Here is a 21,438-nt window from a genome sequence, read left to right on the forward strand (position 1 = left end):
GAATACCTTGGGTAATTGGTTTATTGATAGTGGTGCCTCAAGACACTTCATTGGGTATAAAGAAGCGCTTTCTAATTTGATAGAAAATTATACGAATTTGGAAATCATTATTGGAGACAATGCCACTTATCCCGTGAAAAGGACTGGGAATGTTACTCTTCAATTGAATCAAGGTAACATCATTCATCTACAAAATGTACTATATGTACCCGATCTAAAGAAGACCCTGGTATTTATCTCGACAATGGAGGACAAAGGATTCAAGGTGGCATTCATTAATGGAAAGATACGTGTTTGAAAAAGAAATTTCAAAGAAACATTCACTCTTCGATTCAGGGTTGACAGCGTATATCAAGTTGGAGGAAGTCCACTAAGAGCCATGTCTTGCGACACATTTCTTCAATCCGAATTATGGCATTGGAGGTTTGTTTGTTTTCATTATAAGGCTCTACCTTATACAAAAAAGATGGTGACAGGTATCCCTGAATTTAAAGTAGAACATGAAGATGCTTGTTAGGGTTGTGCCGAAAGAAAACATACAAAGGGACCATTCCCCTCAAGTGATAGCAAGACCACCGACATTTTGCAATTGGTTTATTTTGATCTATCTGGTATGTTGCATGTGACATCTTTGGGAGAATATTTGTATTATGCTATCTTTGTGGATGACTTCTCTCGCAAAACTTGAATCTATTTCTTGAAAAAGAACGATAAAATGTTCCAATGGTTCCGCTCTTTCAAAGCCTTGGTTGAAAATCAAACAGGGAAGAAGATCAAAATATTGAGGATCAATAATGGAACCGAATATGAATCAAATAAGTTCAATGACTATTGTAGAGACGTTGGCATTAAGAGGAAGACTACTACAGCGTATACTCCCGGGCAAAATGGAGTTGCTGAAAGAAAGAATCATTCAATTATAGAAGCCATGTGTGCTTTCTGAAGTTCCTATGGGGAGAAGTCATCAACACTGACGTGTATGTTCAAATAGATGCCCTCATCAAGCATTGGACTCCAAAACCCCTGAAGAAATTTTCACCGAAAAGAAACCTGATGTTCCTCATTTTAGAATTTTTGGTAGACCCGTATATTTTCGTGTGCCAAAAGAAAAGATAAGCAAATTGGATGCATCTGAGAAAAAAGGAACATTTGTGGACTACAGTGAAACTTCAAAGGCATATAAAATCTTTGTGTCGGGTCAAAAAAAAGTGGAAATAAGTCATGATGTCACCTTTGATGAAGATGTTGCCCTTGGGAAAGTTAGAGACCTTCATATTCCAAGGAAGGACAAAGAAGAAGATACAGGAAGGCAGAAAGAACCAAAGAACGAATTGATGCCCGATGCTGAAAGACTAATGTATCCCATTGATCCACCTCCCCATGAGCCCTCCTCAAAAAGGAGACCCTCATGGCTTAGGGACACACTTGAAGATGCCAAGAGTCATCTTGCACCAAGGGGGACATTTCGTGATAGCAAGAATCCGAATAGGTACCAAGGGTACTTAGCTACCATGAGCACCATTGCTCAAATTGAGTCTTGCACATTCGAAGAAGTTGTGAAGCACCAAGTTTGAAAAAATGCTATGAACGAAAAGTATCAGTGGATTATGAAGAATGATATCTAGGATGTGGTCTCTAGACACAAGGACAAGAATGCCCATTATCCTTAGAAAAGAATGCAAATCCTTATGAAAATGGGCTTAAGGCTTTATATGTGTTTCTTAAGGAAATCGCATCAGAGAAAAGCAAAGGAGCGCACAGCAAGCCGAAGGACACAGCGATATGTGATTGCAATTATTGCATCGTAATATTGCATCGCACATAACGCAACGAGAAGGACCCGTAGCATTGCAAAGAGTTGATGCAATGGGCCGATAACAATAGTGTCGATAAAGCAATATCGGCGATCGGGCAATCCGAGGAGCAGAGACACAGTGCATTGAGCCGATGCGATATGCGATGTGCGATATCAGCGATCGGAGCGAACGGCAATCAGATCGCACGATAAAAAGGGCCAATGCACAATGCGATACGTCGATAAAGCGATTGTGATCGGCGATCGGATCGCAACACAAAGGAGCCATGCACTGAGCGATTGCGATATGCGATCAGACCCGGACCCGATAAGGATTATAAACGCGGTTGAATAATATTTGAAATCCGGATTTACAGGATTTCTTTGTATTTCTGTGTATTTGTCAAATTCTTTGGTTTTAAGCATTCCGCCTATGCGATTGTGATTTGCGATCACAGGACGGACCCGAGAGGGATATAGATGCAATTGAAGGCCATTTGAAGTCTGGGCTTAAGGCCCATGATGGTTTTTTCTGTGTATTCCTTTGTATTTTCGTTACAAACGAGAATGCGTTATTTCACAGATTTCGTTCTGGAAAAAGGGCGCCTGTGTATTTGCCTTGTAACAGCTCCCATTCATTTGTGCCAAGCTATAAGCGGGTGTTGTAACAGGAATGCGTTATATGCAGAGAGCCACAGAGCCAGATGGCCAGACGCAGAGCCACAGAGCCAGAGGGCCAGACGCAGAGCCAGTGAGCCAGAGGGCCAGTCAAAGAGACGCAGCGCCGCCAAGAATGATTCCTCGTGATCAATGGATAAAGGAACGGCTGAGAAAGCCACAAAGTTGGAGGATTTCTCAAAAAGCCAGAGAGTATGACTCTCACAGAGGAGCTCAAAAGAATGTAGCAACAGAGAAGTGAGTTCTCTCTTGAGGGAGCTCACAGCGAGGGGCAGAGACAAAATCGCATAGTACTCTCTCCCCCTTCACAGAGCTGACAGAGCCGAGAGCCACAAGGCCGTAGAGACAGAGAGCTCGAGAAAGCCAGAGAAGCCAACAGAAATTGGGGTGATGGCAACGGGGTGATTCCTCAGGCGCTGAGCGCAACAGAGTTGCAAAGCCGGAGAGCTTGAGCGCAGCAGAGTTGCAAAGTCAGAGAGCCGCAAAGCCAGAAAGCTCAAAGCAAACTTCTAAGAGCCATGGCGTTGTAATAAAGTTGCAGAACAGCAAAGACATCAAATGATCAAGCTATCGCTGAAGTCCAAAATGTGTTGAAGACAGAAGAAGGAATTCCAGAGACAATACAGAGTTCTGAAGGAGTCAGAGAAAGCCAGAAGTTCAAGAAGCTCAGAGTACTGACTGAAGGAGTCTAGTCCAGAGAACCTTAGATTTGTTTGCAAAGTATGGAGAGCCAAGGATAAGATGGTATTCTAAACCCATAGGTTCAGTTGTAAACCAATGAAGTTGATTGTGGAACTTGTAGAAAGAATTGAAGCCATAATCTCAAAGAGGCCCAAGATATCAGGGTGAACTCCATATTAAACTTGCTATCTATGTGATTTGGCTGTTCGCTGCATCTTGTTGCTATGTGTATGATGTTTATTCATTGCTTTTATTTACTGCTATTTGAGTTTTATTTCAGCATAAGCAAATGAACTCAAAGCACATAAACAGTTAAGGACAATCATAAGCATACACCTATTTCAAGCTCTTTTAATTCCGCAAATTGTCAAGCATAAGATAGATCTTAGGAATATATAAGCTTTGGAGTGGGAGAGGTTCTTGTAAGCGGACAATAAGCCTTTAGTGCCCCATTTCAAATCAGGTGGTATCGGAGCCAAAGGTTGATTAAACCCACCTTCAAAGAAGGTGATAGCAACGCTAGTTATATCCGAACTGGTTATACCAAAGCAGGTGGTCACGAAGCAGGTTGCATCATGATGCAAGTAGTATCAGATCAAAATGCTTGATTCACAAAGCAATCTATATGTTAGTTATTTTGAAAAACATACCAGAGGCATAGGGTCCAAGTTAATGTACAAGATGGGCTATGAAGGAAAATGCTTGGAAAAACATACACAGGGTATTGTTGAGCCAATAATGGTTGAAGAAAGGCCTAAGTATTTGGGTCTTGGCTATGGACAATCTTATGGAGAAAGTTCCAAAGCTGCCATGAAGACCATTGAAACAGTTCCAAGAAAGAATTGCATTGCAGGCCTCCTACCTCAAGATTGTGAAGATTGTATTCTTGAGGAATGCAATAGCTTGAAACATCATTTTTAGGGGGAAGGTGTTCATAAGCATGCATTTGAACCAGAGAGTTGTGGAAACTCTGAAACCATTGAAGAGGTTGATGGTGTTCCAAAGGGAGCTACTTTTTCATTCAATTCACCTCCTCATGAAGGTAATAAAGGTGAAAAAGAAAAGTATAACTCTGGTTCTAACCATATTCCTTTTGATTATGTAAAGCATGATAAATTTCCATATAAGCATGGGAAAAGAATTGCATGTTCCTTTTGTGGTTTAGTTAACCATAATGTTTCTAGATGTTGGAAGAGAATGGCCACATACAAAAAACTTTTGAAGGAAAGGAAGCAAAAGCCAGAAGTCCATTGGACAAGGCAAATCATGTTGTGAAGAAGATGCACATGTGTTGCATTAACTGCCATAAGCAAGGACATATTGCTGCAAAATGTTAGACTTTGAATCTAACAATGCTTCCACGAAACTTGAAGGTGGAAAGAGAAAATTGCTGCAATGAAAAGAAAGATTCCATGATTGATGTGTTTCAGGATGATTCACATGTTGATGTTGATGTGCAGATAAAGGAAAAACCTTTGAAATGGATTGGTAAGAAATGGTTAGAGTTCTTATCCAATTAAGGTTGCATGTCTTTTGAAGATGCATTATATCAAATTGTATCTATTTGCAATTCTTTGTTAATGAGAAGCAAGTTGCAGGGTTTTGCCAAAAAAGTGAATGGAAAAGTTGAGTAGGAGACTCACTTTATTGTTGCAACATTATGTTCATTTCAGCGTCAAAAGTACAGTATACTTAAGCGAAAGTTCAAGGATGAAACATTATATTTCATTTTAGCTTCGAAAGTACAATGTACTTAAGCGAAAGTTGAAAGATGAAATGCATGCATAAACTTGATATGCATAAACACGAGGATGTTGCTGATTTCCTTGTATTTGAACATGTATGTGTGATTAACTTGAAGGGTTGGTTGTTTTGTTTTAAACATGCATGTAATGCAATATTGACTTGAGAAAAGTTGATTTGGTCTCCAAGATCGAGATAATGATGAGGTGTTTCATCTTTGAAAAAGAACTTTAGGATCAATTGTTTCCTTTTTTACATGCTTGACTTGAAGGGTCAATTGTTTTAAAGGCATGTTTTATTGGCTTGTTATCTAGTCAATCATTTGTATGCAGAGGTAAAGCCCTGGAAATGTTCACAAGATGTGAAAATCTGTTTCTTTTGTTGAAGCAGGAGTTTAGGCCATCCAGTTGTTGTCTGTAATCTTGTTGTTAACAGTGGTTGTTGACAGTATGTCAAACAGGTACAAATGAAAATTTTGTGAAGCAGATGTAACTTCACATTTGTTTGAGCCACCTTGGATCAATGATCAAAGAAGAGAAGCTCAAACTACCTTATGTGATCTTTTCAGTAGGAATTCTGCAGAAATTCAAGGAAGAAAATAGTTCTTCCCAGGAGGACAAGCACATCCAGAAAAGAAAGTGTTCAAAGGCTTTTGTTCAGCAGCACTATGCAAGGCAAGTGTATGGAGGCTAAAAGAAGAGGGTGTTGTTACTCTCATTTACTGGTCAGATCAGTATATCAGTGTTTTGGAGTCCAAAAGCTTTTTAGTGGGAAGGCGTGATCCAAAATAGATCTTGGATAAGTCTAAAAGACTTCATATGAGAGGTAAAAGGTACTAAATGGCACCAATCCTTTGTAAATCCAAGTCGGATGAAAGTCAAATGATGCTCCTGAAAATAGTCTCATTGCAGAGATCTCTTCATTCTGAATCTAACGAAATTTGAATGCGCTAAAACGGACTTCGGATGGAGAAGTTATAGCAAAGAGAAGAATGTCCACTATCCTTAAAAAAGGAGGCAAAGCCTTATGAAAATGGGCTTAAGGTTTTATATGCGTTCCTTTAGGAAATCACATCGGACAAAAGCAAAGGAGCACACAATAGGCCAAAGGGCGCAGCGGTATGCAATTGCAATTATCGCATCGCACATAACCCAAGGGGAAGGCCCCGTAGCATTGCGAAGAGCCGATAGTGATAACGTCGATAGGGCGATATCGGCAATCGGGGGATCGGAGGCGCAGAGACATAGTGCATTGCGCCGATGCGATATGCGATGTGCGATATCGGCAATTGGAGCGATCAGCGATTGAATCGCACGATAAAAAGGGCCAATGCACAATGTGATACGCCGATAAAGCGATTGCAATAGGCGATTGGTGATCGGATCGCAACACAAAAGAGCCAGGCACTGAGCGATTGCGATATGCGATTAGACACGAACCCAATAAGGATTATAAACGCGGTTGAATAATATTTGAAATCCGGATTTATCGGATTTCTTTGTATTTCCGTGTATTTGTCAAATTCTTGGGTGTTAAGCATTCTACCTGTGCGATTGCAATTTGCGATCACAGGACGAACCCGAGAGGGAGATAGATGCGATTGAAGGCCATTTGAAGTCTAGGCTTAAGGCCCATGATGGGTTTTTTTGTGTATTCCTTTGTATTTCCGTTACAAACGAGAATGCGTTATTTGGCAGATTTCGTTCTAGAAAAACACCCCCTGTGTATTTTCCTTGTAACGGCTCTCATCCATTTGTGCCACGCTGTAAGCAGGCGTTGTAACAGGAATGTGTTATACGTAGAAAGCCACAAAGCCAGATGGCCAGACAAAGGGCCACAAAGCCAGAGAGCCAAAGGGCCAAACGCAGAGCCGGTGAGCCGGTGAGCTAGAGGGCCGGTCGAAGAGATGCAGAGCTGCCATGAATGATTCTTCATGATCGAAGAGACAGAGGAACCACTGGGGAAGTCACAAAGTAGAAGGATTCCTCAAAAATCCAGAGAGTATGATTCTCACAGAGGAGCTCAAAAAAATGTAGCAACAAAGAAGTGAGTTCTCTCTCGAGGGAGCTCACAGCAGAGGGCAGAGATAGAATTGCATAGTACTCTCTCCCCCTTCGCAGCGCTGCAGAGCCGAGAGCCACAAGGTCGTAGAGCCAGAGAGCTCGAGAAAGCCAGAGAAGCCACTAGAGGTTGGGGCGATGGCAAAGGGGTGATTCCTCAGGAGCTGAGCGCAACAGAGTTGCAAATCCAGAGAGCTTGAGCGCAGCAAAGTTGCAAAGCCAGAGAGCCGCAAAGCCAGAAATCTCATAGCAGACTTCTAAGAGCCATGGAGCTGTAATGAAGTTGCAGAACAGCAAAGGGATCAAATGATCAAGCTATCGCTGAAGTCCAAAATGTGTTGAAGACAGAAAAATGAATTCCAGAGACAATACTGAATTCTGAGAGAGTCAGAGAAGCCAAAAGCTCAAAGCATTGACTGAAGGAGTCTAGTCCAGAGAAGCGTAGATCTCTCTGCAGAGTATGGACAGCGAAGGATAAGATGGTATTCTAAACCCATAGGTTCAATTGTAAACCAATGGTAATGAGTGTGAAACTTGTAAAAGAATTGAAGCCATAATCCCACAAAGCCTAGTCGAGTTGATTAGAACTCAAGGAGATGTAGCCCAAGATATCAGAGTGAACTCCATATTAAACTTGTTGTCTATGTGGTTTGGTTGTTTGTTGCATCTTGTTGCTATGTGTGATGTTTATTCGCTGCTTTTATTTACTGCTATCTAAGTTTTATTTCAGCGTAAGCAAATGAACTCAAAGCATATAAACAGTTAAGGACAATCATAAGCATACACCTATTTCAAGTTCTTTTAATTCCGCAAATTGTCAAGCATAAGATAGATCTTGAGAATATATAAACTTTGGAGTGGAAGAGGTTCTTGTACGCTGATAAGAAGCCTTTAATGCCCCATTTCAGATCAATCACCTATGCACTGAGATATACTGCCGTGAATTTGAGGCTCCATGGTTACTCTGATGTTGACTAGGTTCGCAGTGTGGTGGATAGTAAAAGCACATCGAGATGTTGCTTCTCACTAGGTTCTGCTTCGATATCCTGGATGAGCAAGAAGCAGAAATCAATTGCTTTGAGCATCGCCGAAGCCGAATATATCACTGCGAGTATGGCCTCATGTGACACTGTTTGGTTGAAGAAACTCTCTAGTGAGTTGTTTGTGCATGTGTTGGATACCACCATGATCTACTGCAACAACCAAAGTGGGATTCGTCTTTTTGAGAATCTCGTGTTTCATGACCGCTCTAAGCATATTGATATCAAGGACCACTTTATCCAGAATATGGTACAACAGAGAGCAATAAAGCTCTATCACATTGGGACTGATGAATAGGTCGTCGATATTCTTACGAAGCCCCTGGGGAAAGTCAAATTCTTAACCTTCCGTGAACGACTTGGAGTCATGAAAAGGCCCTCTTATGAGGGTCCTGTTTGAGTTGGATATTGAGCTCTGGGAACTCCGAGGGGCTTGGAGTACTTCTTGGAGCTACGAGCAACCATAGGGTGAGTGGTTCACCTTCCCCTAGTGGTGTGTTGTGTACAAGGTGAGTGGTTCACCTTCCCCTGTAATACCCCATAATGGTTGATATATGCATATGATGAGTGGTTCACATTCTCCTATGGCATATGAGGAGGATGAGTGGTTCACCTTCTCCTGCCAATACATCCTAGCCATGCAGTCCAGGGCTCATGGGAAGTACCTCTCATATGACTAATGAGTTGGGAAATGAAGATAGGGACCATAGTACTACCGATGGACGCATCGTGTACTACCATACTCCCTATGCTAGGATATTTGATATTGATCTGGGATCAATGGACACTGTCTTCGGGTCAGTGGAGAGTGACTCACTCTATCATTTCTTTTTCAAATTTATTTTTTCATGGTTCATCGGAGCAAAGCAGGGATGACAAAGAAAGTACAAATTAACAGTGGTAGGTAGCCTTCTCCCAAGTTGAGAGGAAGTGTTAAATTTGGCAACTAAGACTAAACTCCACCTTGGACAGTGCATATGATAGAGATGATATTTTTATTGGATTCCTCTTTTCTAGAGGTGCAAAATTGATCTAAATATCATCTCATTCTTACAAGCAAAAATGGAATTATGAATTTATTTCTTCTATGGACAAATTGTCAAGGTCAACTCCAATCAAATGTAGGGTCATGAAGCCCAACAGTGGTGTTTCTTCACCCTCAAAGTTGTGTATAAATAAGAGACGTCTTTTCCTCATTTGGACACACCATCAACACATCTTTCTCTCTCTTCTTCTCATTGGTTCATACAACAAACAAGAGCATCTCTCTTCTTCATGCGTTGACTTGGGTTGACTGGAATTACAGGGAAAAAATCACAAATCTGTTTTGGGCCAATTGCAGGGATGTTGACCAGTGTTGACTGAGGGTCAAAGCTCCTCCTTTCACTGTGTTTTTAGACAGAAAATCCAATCTCTTGAGGCTGCATCTCCTGGCACAGAAATCAAGGAAATTGCAACAATTTGACCTACGTTGACCGCAGGCCCTTTCACTGCATCATTGACTTGCATTGACCAAGTTTGACCAAATATTTCAAAATTGTTTTGGGTTTCTTTTATCTGTCTTTGGAGGCCAAGTTCATTGGGTTTGATCGAGCTCATTTGGAGGACCTTTTCTATTGGTTTGACCAGCATTGACTTTTTAGGGCATCCTGTTGACCCCTGTTTGACTAGATTTTTTGACAATGTTTGGGCAAGTAAATTTTGTATGTACTCTCTCTACTGAAATTTTGAAGAATAATAAGAAGATTTGATCAAAGAGTTTTCCCCACATTGGAGATCTTCCCTAGCCGCCGCCAAATAGTGTCCTCTTGTCTTGGCTTCCCTTCGACTTATTGTTTATCTTATATCTGCATTTACTATCAATGTTTATGTGATTGTTTATCTGGAAATTGATATTGGGATAATAAGAAAAATTGAAGTAAATTGCTCTAAAGCATAGAACATACCATTGTTATCTAAAATTAACATGTACAGTGGATGTTGCAAATTGAGGTTGGAAGAGCGTTGCATGAACAAATTTTCGATGGATCGATTCTCCGCTTCAACAGATCAGAGGGTAAACAAGGCACGTCTCCTGCCTATGAGGTGACAACCTCCATTATACCTCTCAGAACAGTGTTACAGCGCAAATCTGGTTCTTGACAAACAAATATGTCCACAAAGCAGACCGACTCTGAAACCAAAGACACCCTTTCAAGTTTTTATTAAATCCCAAGATGGGAAATCATCATAGCATCTGATTGGGTACCAAAATTGAAGCAATATATCTTTCACAACCTGGGTTATCCGATGTGCCTTCAAAATCTGATCTACAAAGGCAAAACGATGCAAGACAGATCGAAGAATTCAAGAATACAACGTCTCTCGGTCATCCACCATCATCTTGAATTTGAGATTGCGGGGTGGACCTGTTGGACCAAGTAAATCAAAAGGAGCAAGGGATGTGTCTGGATCCAGTCTTCCAAAGGGAAGAGAATTAAATCAAGGACAAAACAATGGAGGCCCATCATTCAAAGACATCCTTAAAGGAAAATCAGCAGCGCACGCAACTCCTGTTCAAACACGCAACATTCCTAGCCCCTATATTGTGGAGCAACGAACACAAGTTCCAGCGCTCACTGTAGATCTAGCAGAAACAAATGATTTGTACTCATTATATGAAGCCCAAGCCATTATAGGCAGATTCAACAGTTTTTGGCCAAAGCCAATGGATCTCTTTCACTGGATCTTCACAACTTGGACAACAAACTATGAGATCCACCTCTGCTCCAAAGGTTTCTTCATAGTAATTATTTGCATCATCAAAAGAACAAGAATATATTTTGCGAGAAGGTCCTTGGTTTGGGGATCTACGGGACTTTTTATTACCCCATGGTTCCCAAAATTTGATGCAAATACAATGGTAGTCTCAAGAATGTCGGTATGGGTCAGGTTGCATAATCTTCCCCTACACTTCTGGCATCTCAAAGTATTGGAAGGCATTGGGAACCTCTTAGGGTGATACATCAAAACATATACACAAAGAGTCGAAGAAAGGATCTACACTTTCGCTAGAATTTGTGTGGAAGTAGATTTCAACAAGGGATTGTTAGATTGCATTCTCTTGAATCACAACAATCAGTGTTGGACGCAATTTCTTGATTTTGAAAACACGACATTTAGATGTTGAATATGCCGACAAACAAGTCATCTTCAATCTACATGCCCCGATGCCAAGAAAGAGCCACGAAGGAAAAAGAAACCGGGAAAGCAACCCAAAGGTTGGCAATTTCCTCAGTGTTTGCCCGATGAGGATTCTCTTTGTCTGCATCGGAAGGCTCGGACTTCAAGAAAAATCCAAAAAAAAGATGCTGAGAATCAACTAGCACTTGTAGCACCCACTCCATCTCAAGGTGAATAGCAGAAAGGAGAGAAGAAGAAATGGAGAAAAGGGTAACCTATTTCTCTATATGTTAAGTTTTTATTGGTCAATGTTCACTAGCTTTATAAAATTACAATTTTCCCTAAGAAAAAAAAGTGTGAATAGTATAAATAAATAAATAAAATAGTATGTATAGTTTTTAAAGAACTGAATGCCCTTGAGGCAAAGGATGAGAATCTTAATACCCAAAAGGATCCATTAATGTCAAACCAAGGCTTCCCTGATTCAAAAAACGAAAGTGGCCCAAATCAGGGCTCTTCAATGATTCCTTCATCAACGGAAGTACAAGAATCTGGTAGGGGAACCAATAAGAAGTACCCAGCCTCCTCTTCCCCTTCCTACTTAGAAGTGATTAAAAATCAACGTTCTTCCCCTCCACAGATAAATATAACAAACAAAAATGAAAAATACTATTAAAAAAAGGTTGTGTTCCCTGTAAATTAACAAGAAGATTCCCAGTATTCTCTCAGAACTAGCTTAACCTCTACTGGTTTCTCCTTCGTTGTCAAGTTTGATATTCAGACAAAATTAACAAGAGGATTCCCAGTATTCTCTCAAAACTAGCTTAACCTCTACTGGTTTCTCCTTCGTTGTCAAGTTTGATATTCAGACAAAATTAACAAGAGGATTCCCAGTATTCTCTCAAAACTAGCTTAACCTCCTGCTGGTTTCTCCTTTGTTGTCAAGTTTGATATTCAGACAGCACACTTTGTTACCGAAGGCAAATTCAATTTTAAACCTCATCGAATAAATTCACCCTGCAATGAAATTCAACAAACTTTGAATTTACTCAATTTTGTTCGCCAAACCCAGTGACTTAACTGCCAATTACGCTTGATGACATGTCAACTACACCCACCAAAGGTTCTCGTGCTTTGTCTCTTGATTGTTGCTTGCAGAGAGTTTTGAGAAAATACCTAATACTGCCAACTATGCTGATGACATGTCGAATAAAACCCCAAGGGTCTCGTGCTTTGCCTGTTGGTTGTTGCTTACTTGGACCACATAGCGGCCTCTGATTCACTTATGTCTAATCTTCACTTGCGTTGGACGGTTTTCTGCATCTACACCTTTCTTCATGTAGATAGAGAGCTCCGATGGTCAGAGTACACCTTCCTTATTGTAGATAGACAGCTCCGATGGTCAGAGAAGACTGAATGCTGATTTTCATTTTTATACTGCTCCAGTTGGCCCTAACTTCAGCAAATGAGTGAATGTGCAAGGCAGTTACCTCTTTGTTTTTCTCAAATCTCTTTAAAAAAGGGCACAAAAATTTAAATTTCAAGCTATCAACAAGGATGGTGACAAATTTCATGCATATCATTGAGACATTTTGAAAAGAAGAAAGCTATCATGTCTACAAAGACGTTGACTTTAGTAAGTTGACATACATCAAATCCTATGACCATGACCAGGGAAGTTTAATAAGATGTTTGAATTATTTCTGAGCTATTCCAAGAAAGAATACCAAAAGATTTGGATAAATCAACAAAACTATAATTTAAATATACAAGAATTGAAGAAAGAGGTTTTGATTTAGATAATATTGTTGGATTTGTAAGAAATCCGCATAGTGGCCACATAGCATACTCTCTTATTTCAATTTTTTCATAACTTCCATAGATTGTTAGATGACTTTAGCAACCAAGGCTTGTGCTGAGCCCCTTTCACTTGGGAAATACGTTTTATCTGGCAATATGAATACCCAGTTGAAGATGCTTGCTCTTCTCATTTCAGTAAAAGAGAGAGCACTGTGTTACAAGGGCCAACTTCTTGTATTTATTTGAATTATAAGACATTTTTCCGTCAAGAAGGATCAAAAAATAGACTTTTGTATTTTATTTGAATTATAAGACGTTTTGCCTACAAAAAAATTCAAAAACAAGTTTCTAATGTTGAACTGAATACTTTCATAGCCATTGTGTTCTTCAAGCTTAACCGTGTTAAAATGGTTGAAATTTGTATTTGCCATAGTACATTGAAGGAGACTTGGGGAGGAATTGTCAGTTCGAGGGAACGGGATATCCACTGCTAATGCCAAAAAAATGTCAACTGGCATCTTGTTATTAAAAAAATAATAGACAGGAAGTAAAACTAAACCCTGTGAACGCAAACAATTTCAAGGGTAATGCTAACAAGATGAAACATGTCTTGAACATGTTAACAATGTTATAATAATACTTATCCCTGCTGGCAAAAGCCAAATTCTAGTCTGCCTTTTCTTTCTCCAAAATATGAATCTCTCTCAAAACCCATCAGTCAATCATAATCGCTGGAGATATTAGCTTTTGTCCTTGAAATCTTTGTCACATTTTAATATGTAGCTCTTAAACTTTTAAACTTGTGGGATTCATTAGTGCATGAGAAGCTCAAATTGAAAAGATATGAAAATAGAAATTCCATAACACAGAACTCTAGTTGTAACTTGTGATATAAGAACCCATTAACACTGAATAAAATCTGAATTCAAATGAGAACACTTACAATCATTGATCATGGTCAGGAATCAGGATTACTGTACACATCCCTTTCTCCAATCTGGAAAAGCCTTTTTAAGTCATAACGTTACACTAAACTTGCTAGATAATCTCACAAATTCTCAGATGATACTCTTCACATCTAGTTGTATGGAGCTACTTGTAGATGATTTTGATCTGCCTCTACATAAGGCCTCACATAGGTTCTTCTCCACCACACCTCAAAAGCTCTCTGTAGGTTTGGAGTGTCATCACCATTGCTTAGAAACCTATCAAACCAATTAAGCAATATGCCTTGTTGCTGTCTAAGTGGTAATGTTAAAATTGCTTGGCTAATTCCATCCTCAACAACTTTCCTGTCCAACGACTTACATGCCCTTCGCATCCAACCAAAATCATCAAAAAGGGGTTGCAGCCAGGTTTGCAACATTGAGAAACGAACATCCTTAGGAACCAAAACCTGGCCTTTTCCTAAAGCAATGCATAGCCTTGCTGTAAGACGACTGACTTCATAGCGATACATTGTAGGTATTTTAGAATGCAGGGCTGCAAGCTCTGCTTGATTAGCCCACATTCTGACAAAATCATCCGCAATCAGTCTATCAATCAAAATATCAAGTAACCAGTGAAGATTATCAGCTTGACGAGCTATTTGATTGATAATCAATCCCCGGTCTTCATTTGTCCTTCCCATTAAATCAGTACTTGTAGCTTGCATGAAATGATGCAAAAGAGAATCTAGACAGGTATGGCAAGCATTGTAAAGACTGTCTTTACTTACATCTGATGAATCTCTAAACTGGGAAGCATTTTCTCTAAGCATTCTTGAGACCAAGGCCTTAATCTCTCGTCTTGCCTTCTCATCTGTACCTTTGAGCACAAGATGCAAAAGCTTGATAAGCACATCTTCAGATCCACCCACATTTGCCTCTTCTGTAGAAATCCTTTTCAATACTTCTCCTGCTCCTATACTGTCCAATTGAAGCTGAGCCAACAATGAAGACACCTTTTCCTCTTCTTCCTCAGACCAAGGCACTGCTTCCAAGTACTCTAGGCAGGATGTCATACCCGCATCAAAAACTATGGCAGCTGAAACCTGCAAAGATAATGAAAATCACATAAGCTCATGCTCTTATTTTGCCTTGTGTAGTTTGTGCAAGAACTCTCTGCTAGGTATTCCACCTATGAAACTAGGTCATGTGTTGTGCAGCAAGCTTTCCTGCCAAGCATTACCACAAAAACCAGGGACTATGCTACACGTGCTTATGATATTTGCCGCCAGGCATTCTACTTTGAGGTGTAGCTTGTAAGTGAAATAACTCCATAAAATCTAAGATCACTGTAGCTGGCTCACAAATTCTGAGCACTTAAAAGTATTTAAGTGTGTGTTTTAAAACTTGAAACCAGTTCTTTAACACTGAACAAATAAATTAACTGATCTTGTTTGTTGCCACAAAATTTCATTATTACAGTACATAAAAATCTTATTGAAAACAGCAGCTGCACAAGACAATCAGAAATCCATTTTAAACTAGTATTACTATTCACGACTCATGGACAAGAATAAAGTACTCATACTGCAATTCATTTTCGAAGTTATCAAAAATTATCAGTGGTGTAACAGTTTTTCAACCACCCATCAGCAGTGGACCTACATCTCAATAGCTACTTCTTTTACAGAACCAAACTGCTGCACCGCCATGCCTGTAGTTGAAAAGCTTCCATTCTTGCCACCCTTGCACCCACACCCATGGAACACTAAAATTTATATTTTCTGATCATGGTTTGAAACTGGTTATTCAGATAACTGTCATAAATCAAAAGGAAGGAGTGGACTATGATGAGATATTTGCACCATTTTCCTGATATACCACTATTTGATTTATTGTTGCTCTTGTTGCCTCTCAGGGATGGAGCCTACACCAAATGGACATTAAGATTGCTTTCTTACATGGCTCGCTTAAGGAGGAAGTCTACGTAGAACAACCAGAGGCATTCGAAGTACAAGATCAAAGGACACACGTGTGAAGGTTGAAGAAATCCCTCTATGGGTTGAAGCAAGGCCCTAGAGCTTGGTATGAGAGGATTGATAATTATCTTATGAAGCTAGGATTTATAAGAAGCGAAGCGAATCCTAACCTATACTTCAAGGTTGAAAAGGGCATGCCTCTCATTTTGGTCCTTTATGTGGATGATATCTTTCTGACAAGTGCAGACCCTCTCATTTATCAATGCAAGAGGGAGTTCGCTTCCGAGTTCGAGATAAAGGACCTAGGTCTGATGCACTACTTCCTTTTCATGTGATTTGGAAAATGCTCTCAAAAGAAGTTTTACCAGATACCGGTGTCTGGCATTGTATATGTAATCAGTTTAGATTTGTTCAAATAGTGGCTGGAATAGTTTTTTATTTTCATGCAGTGCTCAGTTTCCAACTATGGTTAGAATTGAACAATCATCACTGATCAGGCAAATTTTCTAGTGCTTATCAGAATTCTTTTGAAAGTTTGTAAGCAATAAATGGAAAATACTGACAGAAAACTTGTCTGTAATGACATGTATCAGAAAAGAAATCTCTCTGTTAACAATATACTAGATAATAAGAATTAATTTGGAAAAAAAAAATCATGAAAGGAAAAAAAATAACCAGTAATAATGGTATTAATTTTTAAAGCAGAGTGGCAAATTTCAGTGGCATTATATCAGAAAATTCGCTTCTAGCTTAAGTTTGTCAGTGTAAGCATCTTCTTACAGAGTAATCTATCATATCAGCTAAATTTGATTTGGCTGCAAGTTACAGTAATAGTCTAACACTGCAATGGGAAAATGATGATCGCTTTACACTTACAGATTAATTAAACAACAATCAGCAATAACCAATAAATCCAAATTTTACAGTGCAGCAATGCACTACAACCTGTTCAAGAATTTCGTTCAGGTGATGATGCAGAAGCATATACTATCCTCTTAGCAGCTTGTAGTTTTTGGTTGCTCCGTTTTGTTCTCCTCGTACGCCCTAGCAAAGGAGGGCACATGAATGTTAAGAGGGGATTCCATGCAGCATGGGTGTGCCAGATGGAAGAGATTCCTTTACAGGCCTGTGCAACATTCTTTACATTTATGATAGTTGTGGCAAGATTCTTCATCACAGAATCCTTTCATAAAAGAATGTTTAAGAGCTATTCTAGGCATGGGTACAGTGCTCCACTAGGAGAGAGGGTGCCTAGGCCTTGTGAGATGGCATGTAGGTGGAGTGTAAGAGGGTGGCTAAGGCTTGTGAGTAGCTATTGTAATCCCTTGAGGACCGTACTGTACTCTTTATGTGTGAATGAGAAGATAGAGTTTGCTCTTCCAAATCTCTGTTTTCTGTCCGCTACATTCATGCCGCTAGTGTATATCCGATTTCATCTAATTGCAAAGCTGATCTCATCTCTTGATATGTGGTGTTTTCACTTTATAATCTCTCCATTCAGTACTGCAGTTGAATCAGATCTGAATCTTTGATTTGTGTTTCAGTCTTTTTGTTTTAGTTGTAGAACAGATTCTGACTGCAGATCTGTGTATCAGGCGGATGTAAACACACAACAGCAGTAGCATACAAATGGGTAAGTTTAGAGAGCTATTTCATCCAGACTGTCATTTAAATTACTATCTATATATTGATGTCCACTTCTCTGGAGATGTAAACACACAACAGCAGTAGCATACAAATGGGTAAGTTTAGAGAGCTATTTCATCCAGACAGTCATTTAAATTACTATCTATATATTGATGTCCACTTCTCTGGAAAAGAAAGAATATTGATGTCCACTGGTCACCGAGCATTTGGCTAGTTCAGTGGCACATGTACCCAATTCAAATCCGCTATACACAAACGTGGGGAAGCATCCCTCAGGTTTCATTCAGTTGTCACTAATGATGTTGAGCATTTGGATATTCTGTGCCGCATGTGCGCAATTCAAATCCACTATCCACAAATGTGAGGAAGCACCCTTTGGGCTACCCCATGAGGTTTTCCTTGGAAAAAATAAATATAAATATTGATGTCCAGTGGCCAAAAATAGTATTTCCTAACTGTTTACTAAAATACCCCTATCCCGCATGTGCGCAATTCAAATCCACTATCCACAAATGTGAGGAAGCACCCTTTGGGCTACCCCATGAGGTTTTCCTTGGAAAAAATAAATATAAATATTGATGTCCAGTGGCCAAAAATAGTATTTCCTAACTGTTTACTAAAACACCCCTATCCCGATCACCGTTGCCAGGATCTGGCAACCCAAAAATTAATCAATTCAATGGACAAGATGTTCAGAATACAATTTAAACATTCTCCGTTGTTTCGAATACCAGAGAAAACCGTTAGATCACAGTTTAAAGTTGGCAAGAATGCAGTTTTAAATAGTTTATATTGCAACTGCCTAATTTAGGCTTAAAGAATGCCAGGAAAAATTTTAGAAATAGGGGAACAGGAGCACATGTTAGTTAACACTTGGACCTTGACATCAAAAACTGCCTATAGGAATGGAAACAGGTACATGAAAAGAGAATGCAGTGGAAGAACCTAGTACGACAGAGTAAACATCAGAAAAGCAATACAATGCATGAAGCGTTAAAAGTTATAAAAGACGAGAAAGATGAAGATAGAAAAAAAAACATGAGAAACACAATGGAAGTTGAAGGCAATGCCAATCGACTATACGTTATTGATGAGAGAGTAAAATTTTTAGGCTAAATGTTTTAAGTGGATTAGTGGCAGAGGCATTTATGATTTATCCAGTATGATAGAAAATGTAATGGGAGTGTCTGGTAAAGACAGTGAATCGTCAGAATAGTAAACAAGCCCTGAAAACCAATGCCAATCGACAATGTATTAATAATGAGAGAAAGCAGATTTCTGCGGCTAGATCATTAAATGACTTGGTAAAAGAGGCAATCGGCTAGATCAGATTCAAAGACGTATGAAAGAAAAGTTATAAGCTGAGCATACCTTCAAAATGCCGAGAACTTTCGAGACGTTTTCTTTGGTAAGCTTCCGCTTCAAGTCCTTACAATACATCAACCGCAGCGTCTCCATATAGATCTCCACATCGTCGCAGTCGGAAATCTCTATCAAATGCGGCAAACTCCGCTGCTGTTTAGACCACCTGTCAGAGAGCTTCGCAGAGAAAAACCTACTGTTCGCCACAAGAATCTCTCTGTGGACGTTCAAGGTGACAGAGAAGCCATCCTTGGAGCTCAATGTCAGCTTAACATCACTGGAATCGGAGTCGTTAAATTGGCTACCCGGGCTGCAGCTGCCCAGAATGGCAGACACCCGTTCCTGCATCAGCATCTGCCTGTCCTGCACAGAGGTCAAAGCGGCTGTTTGCTTGCTGGCGCTAGAGTACTGAATGTGTGCGGTGCCATTGGAATTAATGGAATGCTTGGGCAGCATTTCTTGCTCGTGAGCCATCATCTCGAACAATGTTGGCGAAGATCTGATCTTCTCGACAGGTGGAGAGGAGGAAGGGTTCAGCAGACCAGCATTGAGGGCGGAGTTGAATTTCCCGTAACCCATAGAGGAATACGATGCAGCGGCAGATGGGGAAGAGTCCATTATGGGTGAAACCCTGCCTGGTGATAGACGAATTCTGAATGGCGAGAGGCTGCCGTTGGCGTTGGGGTTAAGTGCAAGGCTTTTGTCCGGGATGAAACCTTGCTTGATAAGCGCGGCGATCTCACCCGTCTTGAGTATGTCCCCCGGATTCGACCTCTCGACCTTGGTTTCGCTGATGGGGCTGTGGGCCGGGTCGTTGTAATGATTGTTTTGTGGGGTTTGAAGATTTTCCTTGTTGAGTTCTGCTTGGGTAGTAGGGTTTGGGGTCGGTGTTGAGGTTGTTGTCGGGGTTTGTTCTCTGGGTTTACTGTTTGAGCGACGAGGCGGCGGGGAAGGACTGGCAAGAGGCCTCGCCGCGCAGCACCAAGCGCCCTCGGTTGTCACCGCCTGGGGAGCCCTGCGAACCCTGTTACTGCTACTACCAGAGGTTCTGCGTTCAATTCCCGCTGAACCCACTGATGAAGTTTCGCGCCCTCGCCTTCTCTTCGATTGCAAATGGGTTTGCTGCTGGGATTGCGTGGAAGGAGTCGGGGTAATCAGCGTTGGCCCAGTTCCTGCGGCCATAGCCAAGCCGCTGCATTCAGATTGAGGAGGGAAAATAATATCCACAAAAACCGAAATTCACCCACACCCCAAAATCGGGTTCCGCCAACAACGGAAAAAATATCACATGGCCAACGACGACGCCATCAATTACACAACCCAATACCCCAACCCCGTCCCCAACCATCCCTGCGCGCTGTGCAGAACGCACAACCAGGTGACAGAATTTAAAATTTAAAAGCACGGAAAACCATAAATTAAAATATACGAGGCCTCCCTTTCAGTCTGTAAAGACTGCCCTTCCACCCTGGACTCAATTCCAACCACAGAAAGAGACTCCAGTCTCCACCTAGCCCTGTGTTTTGACAGTACTGGACGTTAATGGAATACCAGTTCTCCCGTCCGTATGTATGCCGGGCCGTTAATGTCACCGATAAAATCGTTTCATCCGTCGCCGCCGGGCGGGATGGATTCCTCGCAGCCGCCGTCCGTCACCCGTCCCTTCCTAACCTGTAAAGGCCGCCGCGGGCTGCGCCGGCGCCCGTGCAGCGTCATTTCCCGGCCAATCGATATTGGTTGACAGCGAATGAAAACGGTACCCACATGGATCAATCGACACGGATGGATGGAGATTCGACCTCGGGGCCTGTCATTTTCAGCCCCTGTAGACGGCGAAATTATGTTTGACCCAACTGGAAAAAATCCAAATCCCAATCCTAACTCACCCTCCATATTCCAAGCTTCGGCGCTGTATTTAGCGCCTGACGTTATGCGGTTTGTCATCAATGGACGTGGAAGCCGTGGTCATATGGACGCGAACTTAGATGGCGCGTTATTCCTATAACAACGCCCGTTCAGATAACGATGGATATTTTTAACTTCCAATGTGGCAACCGCCAAAATACTTTTGGAGCTTTTGAGGCCAAACATGAAATTTTATGAAACATATCACATCACATGGTGTGTACACTGAAGACAACCCATTGCATTGAGCATTGTGTAGATGTATTCTGTTAGAATACAGATTATCCATTGTGTTTTGTTGTTTAATATCGAGGTGTGTTTTCAGAATGATTGTGATACGGATGAAATTTGATGGGTAAAGTATTTACTAGGGAGCGATTTTATCCATTTTCCATTATTATCATTGACTTGTTTTAAATGTCAAAATAATCCAAACTTTTAAATTTAATATATAATGTGGCTTTCAAATTCCAACCTTGTACACTCTCCAATATAAATTTATATATCGCATATTTAAAAAAAAATTATAAAATTATATATGGCATATCTTAAAAAAAAATTAAAAAATCACTTCTCAATGGAGGGAAATGAGATAGTTTAGGTCATGGGAGGTGTATTGGACCATGCAAGTTATGGTTTCACAAGTTATTGTTTTATAAA

The 21,438-nt window shown here is 40.5% G+C and overlaps 1 protein-coding gene across 1 annotated transcript; it reads right to left on the bottom strand.

The window, feature by feature from the left end:
• Window positions 1–13,831: 13,831 nt before the first annotated feature.
• LOC149179639 (BTB/POZ domain-containing protein At1g63850-like) lies at window positions 13,832–20,580 on the bottom strand. The gene is made up of 2 exons (XM_089415746.1): window positions 18,883–20,580; window positions 13,832–14,991 (listed from the first exon to the last, which is right to left on the bottom strand). Exons 1-2 carry the CDS (start codon window positions 20,053–20,055, stop codon window positions 14,038–14,040), a joined length of 2,127 nt encoding a protein of 708 aa, XP_089271872.1. The 5' UTR covers window positions 20,056–20,580; the 3' UTR covers window positions 13,832–14,037.
• Between the last annotated feature and the right edge of the window lie 858 nt (window positions 20,581–21,438).

Source organism: Pinus tabuliformis, chromosome 3_2 (genome assembly GCF_031772625.1).
Source record: "Pinus tabuliformis cultivar Carrire ecotype Pingquan chromosome 3_2, CPIR1, whole genome shotgun sequence".
Lineage (NCBI taxonomy): Eukaryota > Viridiplantae > Streptophyta > Pinopsida > Pinales > Pinaceae > Pinus > Pinus tabuliformis.

Bases quoted from the DNA above. Each gene is read 5' to 3' on its own strand.
- LOC149179639 (XM_089415746.1), bottom strand. From the start codon at position 20,055: ATGGCCGCAGGAACTGGGCCAACGCTGATTACCCCGACTCCTTCCACG. The intron at 14,992-18,882 runs GTATGCTCAGCT...TTATCTTTGCAG, and splicing joins AAGTTCTCGGCATTTTGAAG to GTTTCAGCTGCCATAGTTTT.